The sequence below is a fragment of the Mytilus trossulus genome, chromosome 9, assembly GCF_036588685.1.
Source record: "Mytilus trossulus isolate FHL-02 chromosome 9, PNRI_Mtr1.1.1.hap1, whole genome shotgun sequence".
Lineage (NCBI taxonomy): Eukaryota > Metazoa > Mollusca > Bivalvia > Mytilida > Mytilidae > Mytilus > Mytilus trossulus.
Genome location: NC_086381.1, coordinates 74,769,753 through 74,791,341, shown reverse-complemented (window position 1 = coordinate 74,791,341; position 21,589 = coordinate 74,769,753). Strand labels below are relative to the sequence as shown.

At 35.3% G+C, this 21,589-nt stretch overlaps 1 protein-coding gene across 1 annotated transcript in view; it reads right to left on the bottom strand.

Annotated features, from left to right (window-relative positions):
- Positions 1 to 21,589, bottom strand: part of LOC134684936 (uncharacterized) — a 115,354-nt gene that overhangs the window by 82,782 nt on the left and 10,983 nt on the right. Inside the window, exons 3-5 of the mRNA XM_063544255.1 lie at positions 1,869 to 1,970; positions 972 to 1,073; positions 78 to 179 (exon numbers count right to left, since the gene is read on the bottom strand). Coding sequence (XP_063400325.1) covers positions 78 to 179; positions 972 to 1,073; positions 1,869 to 1,970 — 306 coding nt within the window. The remainder of the gene's footprint in view (positions 1 to 77; positions 180 to 971; positions 1,074 to 1,868; positions 1,971 to 21,589) is intronic.

Genomic DNA, 21,589 nt, shown 5'->3' with positions numbered 1-21,589 from the left:
GATTAACAACATGATTTTGTGTAGATTCTGTATAAAGTGATGTTTGGTCGGAGTAAGGTGATTATATCTATCATTACCATGGTGGATGTGGCCTCTAACTGACTGCCGTGAGTGACAAGGTACGTCACTACCTCCAGGTGTCCTCCCTCAGCGGCCCACATTAATGGTGTCCTTCCAGTCTGTAATATCAACATATAACAGACATCAAAACTTGTGTCATAAACTGGACAATGTTGTGTAATAAATATAAACAAAATATATATCACATGAATCAGTGGTCAAAACTGAATAAAATGACCAGTCACTCTTGTATTTATATTCTACATAAACAACAAATAAACAACATGTTTTATTGTGAGATGTCAGAACTTCCATCAGAACTGTCAGGTTAAAAAAAAAACTTTTTTCTAGAAACATAAACAATATTTATATCAATGGACTCAGCTGGACAAGACAACTAAAATAAGACCCCACGTTATATAATTCTGTCAAATATGAGTTGTCCATTAAATCTGTCTGATTAACAATGATAAAGAAGAATCATGAAAGTGAGAAAAAAAAACTTTTTTCAAGAAACATTAAAACGAATTATATTTTCTGATTCATTACAAAGAGACAAGAAAAATAAGACCCCACTTTATATAATTCTGTCAAGTATTTGTTATTTTTAAAAGATGTTTTACATTAGATCTGTAGAAATAATATTATCTGACTAAAGATGTTAACACAACTTGTTCTCATCAACTTCTCATTAAAATCAGATGTTTACAAAATAATTTTTCATCAGGAAACAAAATAAAACCTTTACTATCTGATTCTGTTCTGTGTTACGAATAAAATGAGACCCCACTTTTTATAATTCTAACAAATATTTGTTGTCCATTAAACCTGTCTGATTAACAACATGATTTTGTGTAGATTCTGTATAAAGTTGTGTTTAGTCAGAGTAAGGTGATTATATCTATCATTACCAAGGTTTCTGTGACCTCTAACTGACTGCCGTGAGTGACGAGGTACATCACTACCTCCAGGTGTCCTCCATCAGCGGCCAACATTAATGGTGTCTGTCCATACTGTAATATCAACATATAACAGACATCAAAACTTGTGTCATAAACTGGACAATGTTGTGTAATAAATATAAACAAAATATAAATATATCACATGAATCAGTGGTCAAAACTGAATAAAATGACCAGTCACACTTGTATTTATATTCTACATAAACAACAAATAAAAAACATGTTTTATTGTGAGATGTCAGAACTTCCATCAGAATTGTCAGGTTAAAAAAAAAACTATTTTCTAGAAACATAAACAATATTTATATCAATGGACTCAGCTGGACAAGACAATTAAATGAGACCTCACTTTATATAATTCTAACAAATATTTGTTGTCCATTAAATCTGTCTGATTAACAAAGATAAAAAGAATCATGAAAGTGAGAAAAAAAAAACTTTTTTCAAGAAACATTATAACGAGTTATATTTTCTGATTCAGTACGAAGAGACAAGAAAAATAAGACCCCACTTTATATAATTCTGTCAAGTATTTGTTATTTTTAAAAGATGTTTTACATTAGATCTGTAGAATTAACATTATCTGACTAAAGATGTTAACACAACTTGTTCTCATCAACTTCTTATTAAGATCAGATGTTAACAAAATATTTTTTCGTCCAGAAACAAAATAAAACCTTTACTATCTGATTCTGTTCTGTGTTACGAATAAAATGAGACCCCACTTTATATAATTCTAACAAATATTTGTTGTCCATTAAACCTGTCTGATTAACAACATGATTTTGTGTAGATTCTGTATAAAGTTTTGTTTGGTCAGAGTAAGTTGATTATATCTATCATTACCAAGTTATCTGTAGCCTCTAACCGACTGCCGTGACTGACGAGGTAAGTCACTACCTCCAGGTGTCCTCCATCAGCGGCCAACATTAATGGTGTCCATCCATCCTGTAATATCAACATATAACAGACATCAAAACTTGTGTCATAAACTGGACAATGTTGTGTAATAAATATAAACAAAATATATATCACATGAATCAGTGGTCAAAACTGAATAAAATGACCAGTCACACTTGTATTTATATTCTACATTAACAACAAATAAACAACATGTTTTATTGTGAGATGTCAGAACTTCCATCAGAACTGATAGGTTAAAAAAAAAACTTTTTTCAAGAAACATTAAAACGAGTTATATTTTCTGATTCAGTACTAAGAGACAAGAAAAATAAGACCCCACTTTATATAATTCTGTCAAGTATTTGTTATTTTAAAAAGATGATTTACATTAGATCTGTAGAATTAACATTATCTAACTAAAGATGTTAACACAACTTGTTCTCATCAACTTCTTATTAAAATCAAATGTTAACAAAATAATTTTTTGTCAAGAAACAAAATAAAACCTTTACTGTCTGATTCAGTTCTGTGTTACGAATAAAATGAGACCCCACTTTATATAATTCTATCAAATATTTGTTGTCCATTAAACCTGTCTGATTACCAGTATTTTGTGTTAATTTAGAATATTGATCAAAGCTTAAAAAGAATTAAGTGGTATTTCCATGTAAAATGTTTGTATTGTGTGTTGCTTCATATGATATGTGCTGTTGCTTATTATGGTAAAATAGCAATGGTGTATGTTGTGTTGAGTATAAGTGAAGAACTTCAATAAGCCCTGTTGGTACTTTTTGTTTGCGTTGCCTATAAATGTGATATGTCACATGTTTGTGAGCAGTGAAAGGGTGTCATTGTTAGTGCAAAGTATAAAAGTGTCGTTGCTATGTCACTTGTTGGTGCTGAGTATAAGAGTGTCATTGCTATGTCACATGTTGATGCTGAGTACAAGAGTGGCATTTCTATGTCACATATTGGTGTTGAGAATAAGAGTGACATTGCTATGTCACATGTTGGTGCTGAGTATAAGAGTGTCATTGCTATGTCACTTGTTGGTGCTGAGTATAAGAGTGTCATTGCTATGTCACAAATTGGTGTTGAGTATAAGAGTGCCATTGCTATGTCACATGTTGGTGTTGAGAATAAGAGTGACATTGCTATGTCAAATATTGGTGTTGAGAATAAGAGTGACATTGCTATGTCACATATTGGTGTTGAGTATAAGAGTGTCATTGCTATGTCACATGTTGGTGTTGAGAATAAGAGTGACATTGCTATGTCAAATATTGGTGTTGAGAATAAGAGTGACATTGCTATGTCACATATTGGTGTTGAGTATAAGAGTGTCATTGCTATGTCACATGTTGGTGTTCAGAATAAGAGTGACATTGCTATGTCAAATATTGGTGTTGAGAATAAGAGTGACATTGCTATGTCACATATTGGTGTTGAGTATAAGAGTGTCATTGCTATGTCACATGTTGGTGTTGAGAATAAGAGTGTCATTGCTATGTCACATGTTGGTGCTGAGTATAAGATTGTTAGTGATATGTCACATTTTGGTGTTGAGTATAAGTATGTTATTGATATGTCACATCTTGAGATTGAGTATAAGTATGGCCTTGCTGTTGGTGTTGAGTATAATAATATAATAATAATAATTTTTTATCTAAAGAGGGTAACAGTTAGCTATAAAGCTAATCTTCCCTGAGGCCCTCATTAGTGTCATTGCTATGTCACATGTTGGTCTTGAGTATAAGAGTGTCAGTGATATGTCACATGTTGGTGCTGAGTATAAGAGTGGCATTGCTATGTCACATGTTGGTGTTGAGTATAAGAGTGTCATTGCTATGAGCCTATGTCACATGTTGGTGTTGAGTATAATAGTGTCGTTGCTATATCACATGTTGGTGCTGAGTATAAGAGTGTCATTGCTATGTCACATGTTGGTGCTGAGTATAAGAGTGTCATTGCTATGTCACATGTTGGTACTGAGTATAAGAGTGTCATTGCTATGTCACATATTGGTGTTGAGTAAAAGAGTGTCTTTAGTAGGTCACATGTTGGTGCTGAGTATAAGAGTGCTATTGCTATGTCACATATTGGTGTTGAGTATAAGAGTGTTATTGCTATGTCACTTGTTGGTGCTGAGTATAAGAGTGTCATTGCCATGTCATATGTTGGTGTTGAGTAGAATAGTGTCATTGATATGTCACATGTTGGTGCTGAGTATAAGAGTGTCATTGCTATGTCACATGTTGGTGCTGAGTATAAGAGTGTCATTGCTATGTCACATATTGGTACTGAGTATAAGAGTGTCATTGCTATGTCACATATTGGTGTTGAGTATAAGAGTGTCAGTGATATGGCACATGTTGGTTCTGAGTATAAGAGTGTTATTGATATGTCACATGTTGGAGCTGAGTATAAGAGTGTCATTGCTATGTCACATGTTGGTGCTGAGTATAAGAGTGTCATTGCTATGTCATATGTTGGTGTTGAGTATAATAGTGTCATTGATATGTCACATGTTGATGCTGAGTATAAGAGTGTCATTGCTATGTCACATGTTGGTCTTGAGTATAAGAGTGTCAGTGATATGTCACATGTTGGTGCTGAGTATAAGAGTGTCATTGCTATGTCACATGTTGGTGCTGAGTATAAGAGTGTCATTGCTATGTCATATGTTGGTGTTGAGTAGAATAGTGTCATTGATATGTCACATGTTGATGTTGAGTATAAGAGTGTCATTGCTGTCACATGTTGATGATGAGTATAAGAGTGTCATTGCTATGTCACATATTGGTGTTGAGTATAAGAGTGTCATTGCTATGTCACATATTGGTGTTGAGAATAAGAGTGTCATTGCTATGTCACTTGTTGGTGCTGAGTATAAGAGTGTCATTGCTATGTCACATATTGGTGTTGAGTATAAGAGTGTCATTGCTATTTCACATGTTGATAATGAGTATAAGAGTGTCATTGCTATGTCACATATTGGTGTTGGGAATAAGAGTGGCATTGCTATGTCACATATTGGTGTTGAGTATAAGAGTGCCATTCCTATGTCACATGTTGTTTTTGAGAATAAGAGTGTCAGTGATATGTCACATGTTGTTGTTGAGAATAAGAGTGGCATTGCTATGACAAATGTTGGTGTTGAGTATCAGAGTGTCATTGCTAAGTCACATGTTGATGTTGAGTGTAAGAGTGTCAGTGATATGTCACATGTTATTGTTGAGTATACTAGTGTCAGTGATATTTCACATGTTGGTGTTAAGAAAAATAGTGTCATGCATGATGGGTAGGTCAAATGATAGTAAAACAGTGTCAGTGCTATGCAGATGTTGGTGCTGAGGATAAGCATGTCATGGTAATGTCACGTGTTGGTATTGGTGTTGAATATAAGAGTGGCATTGCCATGTCACATGTTGGAGTTGGGTATAAGAGTGTTATTGCTATGTCACATGTTGGAGTTGAGTACATGAGTATTATTGCTATGTCAGGTTGGTGTTGAGTATAAGAGTGTTTTTTGCAATGTCACATGTTGGTGTAAGTATGTCACTACTTTGTCACATGTTACCAGGTTACCCATGTCATGTTTATGTATGTTGTTCAGTACAGGAGTGTTAAATGAATGCTGTATGATCAGATGTCATAATTCATGTTCAGTACAGGAGTGGTTAATAAATGTTGTATGATCAGGTGTCACATGTCATGTTCAGTACAAGAGTGAATTAATGTTGTATGATCAGGTGTCGTATGTCATGTTAAGTACAGGAGTGGTAAATGAATGTTGTATGATCAGGTGTCTCGTGTCATGTTCAGTACAGGAGTGGTAAATGCATGTTTTATGATCAGGTGTCACATGTAATGTTCAGTACAGGAGTGGTAAATGAATGTTGTATGATCAGGTGTCACATGTAATGTTCAGTACAGGAGTGGTAAATGAATGTTGTGTGATCAGGTGTCACATGTCATGTTCAGTACAGGAGTGGTAAATGAATGTTGTATGATCAGGTGTTACATATCATGTTCAGTACAGGAGTGGTTAATGAATGTTGTATGATCAGGTGTCACATGTAATGTTCAGTACAGGAGTGGTTAATGAATGTTGTATGATCAGGTGTCACATGTAATGTTCAGTACAGGAGTGGTGAATGAATGTTGTATGATCAGGTGTCAAGTCATGTTCAGTACAGGAGTTGTGAAGGAATGTTGTATGATCAGGTGTCAAGTCATGTTCAGTACAAGAGTGAATGAATGTTGTATGATCAGGTGTCAAGTCATGTTCAGTACAGGAGTTGTGAAGGAATGTTGTATGATCAGGTGTCGAGTCATGTTCAGTACAAGAGTGAATGAATGTTGTATGATCAGGTGTCAAGTCATGTTCAGTACAGGAGTTGTGAAGGAATGTTGTATGATCAGGTGTCACTTGTCATGTTTAATACAGAAGTGGTAAATGATTGCTGTATGCTCATGTGTTATGTCTCGTGTCATGATGATGCAAGATTTATGTAAAACCAAAGGATTTTTTTGTAGAATACCATGAAAGTGTATGGTATGTGTCATAAAGTATATTTCAGTTGTATGCAGTTAAGAAGTATCAGACGGCTACCCTTTTACATACACACTGGAGTAGTATTCGTCAGTGTAATGAAGAAATCACAATGTTTCAGTTGTTTAGTTAGAAATTACCTGACAGCAACCCTTGACATACACACTGGTGTGGTATTCATCATTTGTTCATCAGTGTAATGAAGTAAATCACAATATTGCAGTTGTATACAGTTACGAAGTATCAGACAGCAACCCTTTGACAAACAAACTGGAGTGGTATTCATCAGTGTAATGAAGTTAATCACAACATTTCAGTTGTATGCAGTAAAGAAGTATCAAACAGCAACCCTTTGACATACAAACTGGAGTGATATTCATCCGTGTAATGAGGTAAATCACAATATTAGAGTTTTATAAAGTATCAGACTTTCTGACATATTCATCAGTGTAATGAAGTATTTCAAGTTTGTGGCTGTTGCTTGTCGTTTCGTCTGGCCATGGCATTCTTCTTCTTCATGTTCTTAATATGTTTTTTTCTCTGTTTTACTTGGGTATAGGTAATGAATACAGGAGTTGTGTACTGATGTTTCTCACTGTTTATGTTGAATACAGGAGTTGTATACATTGGTGATGTGTACTGATGTTTCTCACTGTTTATGTAGAATACAGGAGTTGTATACATTGGTGATGTGTACTGATGTTTCTCACTGTTTATGTTGAATACAGGAGTTGTATACATTGGTGATGTGTACTGATGTTTCTCACTGTTTATGTTGAATACAGGAGTTGTATACATTGGTGATGTGTACTGATGTTTCTTACTGTTTATGTTGAATACAGGAGTTGTTTACATTGGTGGTGTGTACTGATGTTTCTCACTGTTTATGTTGAATACAGGAGTTGTATATATTGGTGATGTGTACTGATGTTTCTCAATGTTTATGTTGAATACAGGAGTTGTATATATTGGTGATGTGTACTGATGTTTCTTACTGTTTATGTTGTATACAGGAGTTGTATATATTGGTGATGTGTACTGATGTTTCTTACTGTTTGTGTTGAATACAGGAGTTGTATACATTGGTGGTGTGTACTGATGTTTCTTACTGTTTATGTTGTATACAGGAGTTGTATACATTGGTGGTGTGTACTGATGTTTCTCACTGTTTATGTTGTATACAGGAGTTGTATATATTGGTGGTGTGTACTGATGTTTCTTACTGTTTGTGTTGAATACAGGAGCTGTATATATTGGTGGTGTGTACTGATGTTTCTTACTGTTTGTGTTGAATACAGGAGTTGTATACATTGGTGGTGTGTACTGATGTTTCTTACTGTTTATGTTGAATACAGGAGTTGTATACATTGGTGGTGTGTACTGAAGTTTCTTACTGTTTGTGTTGAATACAGGAGTTGTATACATTGGTGGTGTGTACTGATGTTTCTTACTGTTTATGTTGAATACAGGAGTTGTATACATTGGTGTTGTGTACTGATGTTTCTCACTGTTTATGTTGAATACAGGAGTTGTATACATTGGTGGTGTGTACTGATGTTTCTTACTGTTTATGTTGAATACAGGAGTTGTATACATTGGTGGTGTGTACTGATGTTTCTTACTGTTTATGTTGAATACAGGAGTTGTATATATTGATGGTGTGTACTGATGTTTCTTACTGTTTATGTTGAATACAGGAGTTGTATATATTGATGGTGTGTACTGATGTTTCTTACTGTTTGTGTTGAATACAGGAGCTGTATATATTGGTGGTGTGTACTGATGTTTCTTACTGTTTGTGTTGAATACAGGAGTTGTATACATTGGTGGTGTGTACTGATGTTTCTTACTGTTTGTGTTGAATACAGGAGCTGTATATATTGGTGGTGTGTACTGATGTTTCTTACTGTTTGTGTTGAATACAGGAGTTGTATACATTGGTGGTGTGTACTGATGTTTCTTACTGTTTATGTTGAATACAGGAGTTGTATACATTGGTGGTGTGTACTGAAGTTTCTTACTGTTTGTGTTGAATACAGGAGTTGTATACATTGGTGGTGTGTACTGAAGTTTCTTACTGTTTGTGTTGAATACAGGAGTTGTATACATTGGTGGTGTGTACTGATGTTTCTTACTGTTTATGTTGAATACAGGAGTTGTATACATTGGTGTTGTGTACTGATGTTTCTCACTGTTTATGTTGAATACAGGAGTTGTATACATTGGTGGTGTGTACTGATGTTTCTTACTGTTTATGTTGAATACAGGAGTTGTATACATTGGTGGTGTGTACTGATGTTTCTTACTGTTTATGTTGAATACAGGAGTTGTATATATTGATGGTGTGTACTGATGTTTCTTACTGTTTATGTTGAATACAGGAGTTGTATATATTGATGGTGTGTACTGATGTTTCTTACTGTTTATGTTGAATACAGGAGTTGTATACATTGGTGGTGTGTACTGATGTTTCTTACTGTTTGTGTTGAATACAGGAGTTGTATATATTGGTCTTGTGTACTGATGTTTCTTACTGTTTGTGTTGAATACAGGAGTTGTATATATTGGTCTTGTGTACTGATGTTTCTCACTGTTTATGTTGAATACAGGAGTTGTATACATTGGTGGTGTGTACTGATGTTTCTTACTGTTTATGTTGAATACAGAAGTTGTATACATTGGTGGTGTGTACTGATGTTTCTTACTGTTTATGTTGAATACAGGAGTTGTATACATTGGTGATTTGTACTGATGTTTCTTACTGTTTATGTTGAATACAGGAGTTGTATACATTGGTGATTTGTACTGATGTTTCTTACTGTTTATGTTGAATACAGGAGTTGTATACATTGGTGATTTGTACTGATGTTTCTTACTGTTTATGTTGAATACAGGAGTTGTATACATTGGTGGTGTGTACTGATGTTTCTTACTGTTTATGTTGAATACAGGAGTTGTATACATTGGTGGTGTGTACTGATGTTTCTCAATGTTTGTGTTGAATACAGGAGTTGTATACATTGGTGGTGTGTACTGATGTTTCTCAATGTTTGTGTTGAATACAGGAGTTGTATACATTGGTGTTGTGTACTGATGTTTCTCAATGTTTGTGTTGAATACAGGAGTTGTATACATTGGTGGTGTGTACTGATGTTTCTCAATGTTTGTGTTGAATACAGGAGTTGTATACATTGGTGTTGTGTACTGATGTTTCTCAATGTTTGTGTTGAATACAGGAGTTGTATACATTGGTGGTGTGTACTGATGTTTCTCAATGTTTATGTTGAATACAGGAGTTGTATACATTGGTGTTGTGTACTGATGTTTCTCAATGTTTGTGTTGAATACAGGAGTTGTATACATTGGTGGTGTGTACTGATGTTTCTCAATGTTTATGTTGAATACAGGAGTTGTATACATTGGTGATGTGTACTGATGTTTCTTACTGTTTGTGTTGAATACAGGAGTTGTATACATTGGTCTTGTGTACTGATGTTTCTTACTGTTTGTGTTGAATACAGGAGTTGTATACATTGGTGATGTGTACTGATGTTTCTCACTGTTTATGTAGAATACAGAAGTGGTATACATTGGTGATTTGTACTGATGTTTCTTACTGTTTGTGTTGAATACAGGAGTTGTATACATTGGTGGTGTGTACTGATGTTTCTCTATGTTTATGTTGAATACAGGAGTTGTATGCATTGGTCTTGTGTACTGATGTTTCTTACTGTTTGTGTTGAATACAGGAGTTGTATACATTGGTCTTGTGTACTGATGTTTCTTACTGTTTGTGTTGAATACAGGAGTTGTATACATTGGTCTTGTGTACTGATGTTTCTTACTGTTTGTGTTGAATACAGGAGTTGTATACATTGGTGGTGTGTACTGATGTTTCTCTATGTTTATGTTGAATACAGGAGTTGTATGCATTGGTCTTGTGTACTGATGTTTCTTACTGTTTATGTTGAATACAGGAGTTGTATACATTGGTCTTGTGTACTGATGTTTCTTACTGTTTATGTTGAATACAGGAGTTGTATACATTGGTCTTGTGTACTGATGTTTCTTACTGTTTATGTTGAATACAGGAGTTGTATACATTGGTGGTGTGTACTGATGTTTCTCACTGTTTATGTTGAATACAGGAGTTGTATACATTGGTCTTGTGTACTGATGTTTCTCACTGTTTATGTTGAATACAGGAGTTGTATATATTGGTGGTGTGTACTGATGTTTCTCACTGTTTATGTAGAATACAGGAGTTGTATACATTGGTGGTGTGTACTTTTGTTTCTCACTGTTTGTGTTGAATACAGGAGTAGTATACATTGGTGGTGTGTACTGATGTTTCTCACTGTTTATGTTGAATACAGGAGTTGTATACATTGGTGGTGTGTACTGATGTTTCTCACTGTTTATGTTGAATACAGGAGTTGTATACATTGGTCTTGTGTACTGATGTTTCTCACTGTTTATGTTGAATACAGGAGTTGTATACATTGGTGGTGTGTACTGATGTTTCTCACTGTTTATGTTGAATACAGGAGTTGTATACATTGGTGGTGTGTACTGATGTTTCTCACTGTTTATGTTGAATACAGGAGTTGTATACATTGGTGGTGTGTACTGATGTTTCTCAATGTTTATGTTGAATACAGGAGTTGTATATATTGGTGGTGTGTGCTAATGTTTCTCACTGTTTATGTTGAATACAGGAGTTGTATACATTGGTGGTGTGTACTGATGTTTCTCACTGTTTATGTTGAATACAGGAGTTGTATACATTGGTGGTGTGTACTGATGTTTCTCACTGTTTATGTTGAATACAGGAGTTGTATATATTGGTGGTGTGTACTAATGTTTCTCACTGTTTATGTTGAATACAGGAGTTGTATACATTGGTGGTGTGTACTGATGTTTCTCTATGTTTATGTTGAATACAGGAGTTGTATACATTGGTGGTGTGTACTGATGTTTCTCTATGTTTATGTTGAATACAGGAGTTGTATACATTGGTGGTGTGTACTGATGTTTCTCAATGTTTGTGTTGAATACAGGAGTTGTATATATTGGTGATGTGTACTGATGTTTCTCACTGTGTATGTTGAATACAGGAGTTGTATGCATTGGTGGTGTGTACTGATGTTTCTCTATGTTTATGTTGAATACAGGAGTTGTATACATTGGTGGTGTGTACTGATGTTTCTCAATGTTTGTGTTGAATACAGGAGTTGTATATATTGGTGATGTGTACTGATGTTTCTCACTGTGTTTGTTGAATACAGGAGTTGTATACATTGGTGGTGTGTACTGATGTTTCTCACTGTTTATGTTGAATACAGGAGTTGTATACATTGGTGGTGTGTACTGATGTTTCTCAATGTTTGTGTTGAATACAGGAGTTGTATACATTGGTGATGTGTACTGATGTTTCTCACTGTGTATGTTGAATACAGGAGTTGTATACATTGGTGGTGTGTACTGATGTTTCTCACTGTGTATGTTGAATACAGGAGTTGTATACATTGGTGGTGTGTACTGATGTTTCTCACTGTGTATGTTGAATACAGGAGTTGTATACATTGGTGGTGTGTACTGATGTTTCTCAATGTTTGTGTTGAATACAGGAGTTGTATACATTGGTGGTGTGTACTGATGTTTCTCACTGTGTATGTTGAATACAGGAGTTGTATACATTGGTGGTGTGTACTGATGTTTCTCACTGTGTATGTTGAATACAGGAGTTGTATACATTGGTGGTGTGTACTGATGTTTCTCAATGTTTGTGTTGAATACAGGAGTTGTATATATTGGTGATGTGTACTGATGTTTCTCACTGTTTATGTTGAATACAGGAGTTGTATACATTGATGGTGTGTACTGATGTTTCTCACTGTTTATGTTGAATACAGGAGTTGTATATATTGGTGATGTGTACTGATGTTTCTCAATGTTTGTGTTGAATACAGGAGTTGTATACATTGGTGGTGTGTACTGATGTTTCTCACTGTGTATGTTGAATACAGGAGTTGTATACATTGGTGGTGTGTACTGATGTCTCTCACTGTGTATGTTGAATACAGGAGTTGTATACATTGGTGGTGTGTACTGATGTTTCTCAATGTTTGTGTTGAATACAGGAGTTGTATATATTGGTGTTGTGTACTGATGTTTCTCACTGTTTGTGTTGAATACAGGAGTTGTATACATTGGTCTTGTGCACTGATGTTTCTCAATGTTTATGTTGAATACAGGAGTTGTATACATTGGTGTTGTGTACTGATGTTTCTCAATGTTTGTGTTGAATACAGGAGTTGTATATATTGGTGTTGTGTACTGATGTTTCTCACTGTTTGTGTTGAATACAGGAGTTGTATACATTGGTCTTGTGCACTGATGTTTCTCAATGTTTGTGTTGAATACAGGAGTTGTATATATTGGTGTTGTGAACTGATGTTTCTCACTGTTTATGTTGAATACAGGAGTTGTATACATTGGCGTTGTGTACTGATGTTTCTCAATGTTTGTGTTGAATACAGGAGTTGTATACATTGGTGGTGTGTACTGATGTTTCTTACTGTTTGTGTTGAATACAGGAGTTGTATATATTGGTGTTGTGTACTGATGTTTCTCACTGTTTGTGTTGAATACAGGAGTTGTATACATTGGTCTTGTGCACTGATGTTTCTTAATGTTTATGTTGAATACAGGAGTGGTATACATTGGTGTTGTGTACTGATGTATCTCAATGTTTGTGTTGAATACAGGAGTTGTATATATTGGTGTTGTGTACTGATGTTTCTCACTGTTTGTGTTGAATACAGGAGTTGTATACATTGGTCTTGTGCACTGATGTTTCTCAATGTTTGTGTTGAATACAGGAGTTGTATATATTGGTGTTGTGAACTGATGTTTCTCACTGTTTATGTTGAATACAGGAGTTGTATACATTGGCGTTGTGTACTGATGTTTCTCAATGTTTGTGTTGAATACAGGAGTTGTATACATTGGTGGTGTGTACTGATGTTTCTCACTGTTTGTGTTGAATACAGGAGTTGTATACATTGGTGGTGTGTACTGATATTTCTTACTGTTTGTGTTGAATACAGGAGTTGTATACATTGGTGGTGTGTACTGATGTTTCTCACTGTTTGTGTTGAATACAGGAGTTGTATACATTGGTGGTGTGTACTGATGTTTCTCAATGTTTGTGTTGAATACAGGAGTTGTATACATTGGTGGTGTGTACTGATGTTTCTTACTGTTTATGTTGAATACAGGAGTTGTATACATTGGTGGTGTGTACTGATGTTTCTTACTGTTTGTGTTGAATACAGGAGTTGTATACATTGGTGGTGTGTACTGATGTTTCTTACTGTTTGTGTTGAATACAGGAGTTGTATACATTGGTGGTGTGTACTGATGTTTCTCACTGTTTGTGTTGAATACAGGAGTTGTATACATTGGTGGTGTGTACTGATGTTTCTTACTGTTTGTGTTGAATACAGGAGTTGTATACATTGGTGGTGTGTACTGATGTTTCTCAATGTTTGTGTTGAATACAGGAGTTGAATACATTGGTGATGTGTACTGATGTTTCTTACTGTTTGTGTTGAATACAGGAGTTGTATACATTGGTGGTGTGTACTGATGTTTCTCAATGTTTGTGTTGAATACAGGAGTTGTATACATTGGTGGTGTGTACTGATGTTTCTTACTGTTTGTGTTGAATACAGGAGTTGTATACATTGGTGGTGTGTACTGATGTTTCTTACTGTTTGTGTTGAATACAGGAGTTGTATACATTGGTGGTGTGTACTGATGTTTCTCTATGTTTATGTTGAATACAGGAGTTGTATACATTGGTCTTGTGTACTGATGTTTCTCAATGTTTGTGTTGAATACATGAGTTGTATGCATTGGTCTTGTGTACTGATGTTTCTCAATGTTTGTGTTGAATACAGGAGTTGTTTACATTGGTGTTGTGTACTGATGTTTCTCACTGTTTATGTTGAATACAGGAGTTGTATACATTGGTGGTGTGTACTGATGTTTCTCACTGTTTATGTTGAATACAGGAGTTGTATACATTGGTCTTGTGTACTGATGTTTCTCACTGTTTATGTTGAATACAGGAGTTGTATACATTGGTGGTGTGTACTGATGTTTCTCACTGTTTATGTTGAATACAGGAGTTGTATACATTGGTGGTGTGTACTGATGTTTCTCACTGTTTATGTTGAATACAGGAGTTGTATACATTGGTGGTGTGTACTGATGTTTCTCAATGTTTATGTTTAATACAGGAGTTGTATATATTGGTGGTGTGTACTAATGTTTCTCACTGTTTATGTTGAATACAGGAGTTGTATACATTGGTGGTGTGTACTGATGTTTCTCACTGTTTATGTTGAATACAGGAGTTGTATACATTGGTGGTGTGTACTGATGTTTCTCACTGTTTATGTTGAATACAGGAGTTGTATATATTGGTGGTGTGTACTAATGTTTCTCACTGTTTATGTTGAATACAGGAGTTGTATACATTGGTGGTGTGTACTGATGTTTCTCTATGTTTATGTTGAATACAGGAGTTGTATACATTGGTGGTGTGTACTGATGTTTCTCTATGTTTATGTTGAATACAGGAGTTGTATACATTGGTGGTGTGTACTGATGTTTCTTACTGTTTATGTTGAATACAGGAGTTGTATACATTGGTGGTGTGTACTGATGTTTCTCAATGTTTGTGTTGAATACAGGAGTTGTATACATTGGTGGTGTGTACTGATGTTTCTCAATGTTTGTGTTGAATACAGGAGTTGTATACATTGGTGTTGTGTACTGATGTTTCTCAATGTTTGTGTTGAATACAGGAGTTGTATACATTGGTGGTGTGTACTGATGTTTCTCAATGTTTGTGTTGAATACAGGAGTTGTATACATTGGTGTTGTGTACTGATGTTTCTCAATGTTTGTGTTGAATACAGGAGTTGTATACATTGGTGGTGTGTACTGATGTTTCTCAATGTTTATGTTGAATACAGGAGTTGTATACATTGGTGTTGTGTACTGATGTTTCTCAATGTTTGTGTTGAATACAGGAGTTGTATACATTGGTGGTGTGTACTGATGTTTCTCAATGTTTATGTTGAATACAGGAGTTGTATACATTGGTGATGTGTACTGATGTTTCTTACTGTTTGTGTTGAATACAGGAGTTGTATACATTGGTCTTGTGTACTGATGTTTCTTACTGTTTGTGTTGAATACAGGAGTTGTATACATTGGTGATGTGTACTGATGTTTCTCACTGTTTATGTAGAATACAGAAGTGGTATACATTGGTGATTTGTACTGATGTTTCTTACTGTTTGTGTTGAATACAGGAGTTGTATACATTGGTGGTGTGTACTGATGTTTCTCTATGTTTATGTTGAATACAGGAGTTGTATGCATTGGTCTTGTGTACTGATGTTTCTTACTGTTTGTGTTGAATACAGGAGTTGTATACATTGGTCTTGTGTACTGATGTTTCTTACTGTTTGTGTTGAATACAGGAGTTGTATACATTGGTCTTGTGTACTGATGTTTCTTACTGTTTGTGTTGAATACAGGAGTTGTATACATTGGTGGTGTGTACTGATGTTTCTCTATGTTTATGTTGAATACAGGAGTTGTATGCATTGGTCTTGTGTACTGATGTTTCTTACTGTTTATGTTGAATACAGGAGTTGTATACATTGGTCTTGTGTACTGATGTTTCTTACTGTTTATGTTGAATACAGGAGTTGTATACATTGGTCTTGTGTACTGATGTTTCTTACTGTTTATGTTGAATACAGGAGTTGTATACATTGGTGGTGTGTACTGATGTTTCTCACTGTTTATGTTGAATACAGGAGTTGTATACATTGGTCTTGTGTACTGATGTTTCTCACTGTTTATGTTGAATACAGGAGTTGTATATATTGGTGGTGTGTACTGATGTTTCTCACTGTTTATGTAGAATACAGGAGTTGTATACATTGGTGGTGTGTACTTTTGTTTCTCACTGTTTGTGTTGAATACAGGAGTAGTATACATTGGTGGTGTGTACTGATGTTTCTCACTGTTTATGTTGAATACAGGAGTTGTATACATTGGTGGTGTGTACTGATGTTTCTCACTGTTTATGTTGAATACAGGAGTTGTATACATTGGTCTTGTGTACTGATGTTTCTCACTGTTTATGTTGAATACAGGAGTTGTATACATTGGTGGTGTGTACTGATGTTTCTCACTGTTTATGTTGAATACAGGAGTTGTATACATTGGTGGTGTGTACTGATGTTTCTCACTGTTTATGTTGAATACAGGAGTTGTATACATTGGTGGTGTGTACTGATGTTTCTCAATGTTTATGTTGAATACAGGAGTTGTATATATTGGTGGTGTGTGCTAATGTTTCTCACTGTTTATGTTGAATACAGGAGTTGTATACATTGGTGGTGTGTACTGATGTTTCTCACTGTTTATGTTGAATACAGGAGTTGTATACATTGGTGTTGTGTACTGATGTTTCTCACTGTTTATGTTGAATACAGGAGTTGTATATATTGGTGGTGTGTACTAATGTTTCTCACTGTTTATGTTGAATACAGGAGTTGTATACATTGGTGGTGTGTACTGATGTTTCTCTATGTTTATATTGAATACAGGAGTTGTATACATTGGTGGTGTGTACTGATGTTTCTCTATGTTTATGTTGAATACAGGAGTTGTATACATTGGTGGTGTGTACTGATGTTTCTCAATGTTTGTGTTGAATACAGGAGTTGTATATATTGGTGATGTGTACTGATGTTTCTCACTGTGTATGTTGAATACAGGAGTTGTATGCATTGGTGGTGTGTACTGATGTTTCTCTATGTTTATGTTGAATACAGGAGTTGTATACATTGGTGGTGTGTACTGATGTTTCTCAATGTTTGTGTTGAATACAGGAGTTGTATATATTGGTGATGTGTACTGATGTTTCTCACTGTGTTTGTTGAATACAGGAGTTGTATACATTGGTGGTGTGTACTGATGTTTCTCACTGTTTATGTTGAATACAGGAGTTGTATACATTGGTGGTGTGTACTGATGTTTCTCAATGTTTGTGTTGAATACAGGAGTTGTATACATTGGTGATGTGTACTGATGTTTCTCACTGTGTATGTTGAATACAGGAGTTGTATACATTGGTGGTGTGTACTGATGTTTCTCACTGTGTATGTTGAATACAGGAGTTGTATACATTGGTGGTGTGTACTGATGTTTCTCACTGTGTATGTTGAATACAGGAGTTGTATACATTGGTGGTGTGTACTGATGTTTCTCAATGTTTGTGTTGAATACAGGAGTTGTATACATTGGTGGTGTGTACTGATGTTTCTCACTGTGTATGTTGAATACAGGAGTTGTATACATTGGTGGTGTGTACTGATGTTTCTCACTGTGTATGTTGAATACAGGAGTTGTATACATTGGTGGTGTGTACTGATGTTTCTCAATGTTTGTGTTGAATACAGGAGTTGTATATATTGGTGATGTGTACTGATGTTTCTCACTGTTTATGTTGAATACAGGAGTTGTATACATTGATGGTGTGTACTGATGTTTCTCACTGTTTATGTTGAATACAGGAGTTGTATATATTGGTGATGTGTACTGATGTTTCTCAATGTTTGTGTTGAATACAGGAGTTGTATACATTGGTGGTGTGTACTGATGTTTCTCACTGTGTATGTTGAATACAGGAGTTGTATACATTGGTGGTGTGTACTGATGTCTCTCACTGTGTATGTTGAATACAGGAGTTGTATACATTGGTGGTGTGTACTGATGTTTCTCAATGTTTGTGTTGAATACAGGAGTTGTATATATTGGTGTTGTGTACTGATGTTTCTCACTGTTTGTGTTGAATACAGGAGTTGTATACATTGGTCTTGTGCACTGATGTTTCTCAATGTTTATGTTGAATACAGGAGTTGTATACATTGGTGTTGTGTACTGATGTTTCTCAATGTTTGTGTTGAATACAGGAGTTGTATATATTGGTGTTGTGTACTGATGTTTCTCACTGTTTGTGTTGAATACAGGAGTTGTATACATTGGTCTTGTGCACTGATGTTTCTCAATGTTTGTGTTGAATACAGGAGTTGTATATATTGGTGTTGTGAACTGATGTTTCTCACTGTTTATGTTGAATACAGGAGTTGTATACATTGGCGTTGTGTACTGATGTTTCTCAATGTTTGTGTTGAATACAGGAGTTGTATACATTGGTGGTGTGTACTGATGTTTCTTACTGTTTGTGTTGAATACAGGAGTTGTATATATTGGTGTTGTGTACTGATGTTTCTCACTGTTTGTGTTGAATACAGGAGTTGTATACATTGGTCTTGTGCACTGATGTTTCTTAATGTTTATGTTGAATACAGGAGTGGTATACATTGGTGTTGTGTACTGATGTATCTCAATGTTTGTGTTGAATACAGGAGTTGTATATATTGGTGTTGTGTACTGATGTTTCTCACTGTTTGTGTTGAATACAGGAGTTGTATACATTGGTCTTGTGCACTGATGTTTCTCAATGTTTGTGTTGAATACAGGAGTTGTATATATTGGTGTTGTGAACTGATGTTTCTCACTGTTTATGTTGAATACAGGAGTTGTATACATTGGCGTTGTGTACTGATGTTTCTCAATGTTTGTGTTGAATACAGGAGTTGTATACATTGGTGGTGTGTACTGATGTTTCTCACTGTTTGTGTTGAATACAGGAGTTGTATACATTGGTGGTGTGTACTGATATTTCTTACTGTTTGTGTTGAATACAGGAGTTGTATACATTGGTGGTGTGTACTGATGTTTCTCACTGTTTGTGTTGAATACAGGAGTTGTATACATTGGTGGTGTGTACTGATGTTTCTCAATGTTTGTGTTGAATACAGGAGTTGTATACATTGGTGGTGTGTACTGATGTTTCTTACTGTTTATGTTGAATACAGGAGTTGTATACATTGGTGGTGTGTACTGATGTTTCTTACTGTTTGTGTTGAATACAGGAGTTGTATACATTGGTGGTGTGTACTGATGTTTCTTACTGTTTGTGTTGAATACAGGAGTTGTATACATTGGTGGTGTGTACTGATGTTTCTCACTGTTTGTGTTGAATACAGGAGTTGTATACATTGGTGGTGTGTACTGATGTTTCTTACTGTTTGTGTTGAATACAGGAGTTGTATACATTGGTGGTGTGTACTGATGTTTCTCAATGTTTGTGTTGAATACAGGAGTTGAATACATTGGTGATGTGTACTGATGTTTCTTACTGTTTGTGTTGAATACAGGAGTTGTATACATTGGTGGTGTGTACTGATGTTTCTCAATGTTTGTGTTGAATACAGGAGTTGTATACATTGGTGGTGTGTACTGATGTTTCTTACTGTTTGTGTTGAATACAGGAGTTGTATACATTGGTGGTGTGTACTGATGTTTCTTACTGTTTGTGTTGAATACAGGAGTTGTATACATTGGTGGTGTGTACTGATGTTTCTCTATGTTTATGTTGAATACAGGAGTTGTATACATTGGTCTTGTGTACTGATGTTTCTCAATGTTTGTGTTGAATACATGAGTTGTATGCATTGGTCTTGTGTACTGATGTTTCTCAATGTTTGTGTTGAATACAGGAGTTGTTTACATTGGTGTTGTGTACTGATGTTTCTCACTGTTTATGTTGAATACAGGAGTTGTATACATTGGTGGTGTGTACTGATGTTTCTCACTGTTTATGTTGAATACAGGAGTTGTATACATTGGTCTTGTGTACTGATGTTTCTCACTGTTTATGTTGAATACAGGAGTTGTATACATTGGTGGTGTGTACTGATGTTTCTCACTGTTTATGTTGAATACAGGAGTTGTATACATTGGTGGTGTGTACTGATGTTTCTCACTGTTTATGTTGAATACAGGAGTTGTATACATTGGTGGTGTGTACTGATGTTTCTCAATGTTTATGTTGAATACAGGAGTTGTATATATTGGTGGTGTGTACTAATGTTTCTCACTGTTTATGTTGAATACAGGAGTTGTATACATTGGTGGTGTGTACTGATGTTTCTCACTGTTTATGTTGAATACAGGAGTTGTATACATTGGTGGTGTGTACTGATGTTTCTCACTGTTTATGTTGAATACAGGAGTTGTATATATTGGTGGTGTGTACTAATGTTTCTCACTGTTTATGTTGAATACAGGAGTTGTATACATTGGTGGTGTGTACTGATGTTTCTCTATGTTTATGTTGAATACAGGAGTTGTATACATTGGTGGTGTGTACTGATGTTTCTCTATGTTTATGTTGAATACAGGAGTTGTATACATTGGTGGTGTGTACTGATGTTTCTTACTGTTTATGTTGAATACAGGAGTTGTATACATTGGTGGTGTGTACTGATGTTTCTCAATGTTTGTGTTGAATACAGGAGTTGTATACATTGGTGGTGTGTACTGATGTTTCTCAATGTTTGTGTTGAATACAGGAGTTGTATACATTGGTGGTGTGTACTGATGTTTCTCAATGTTTGTGTTGAATACAGGAGTTGTATACATTGGTGGTGTGTACTGATGTTTCTCAATGTTTGTGTTGAATACAGGAGTTGTATACATTGGTGTTGTGTACTGATGTTTCTCAATGTTTGTGTTGAATACAGGAGTTGTATACATTGGTGGTGTGTACTGATGTTTCTCAATGTTTATGTTGAATACAGGAGTTGTATACATTGGTGTTGTGTACTGATGTTTCTCAATGTTTGTGTTGAATACAGGAGTTGTATACATTGGTGGTGTGTACTGATGTTTCTCAATGTTTATGTTGAATACAGGAGTTGTATACATTGGTGATGTGTACTGATGTTTCTTACTGTTTGTGTTGAATACAGGAGTTGTATACATTGGTCTTGTGTACTGATGTTTCTTACTGTTTGTGTTGAATACAGGAGTTGTATACATTGGTGATGTGTACTGATGTTTCTCACTGTTTATGTAGAATACAGAAGTGTATACATTGGTG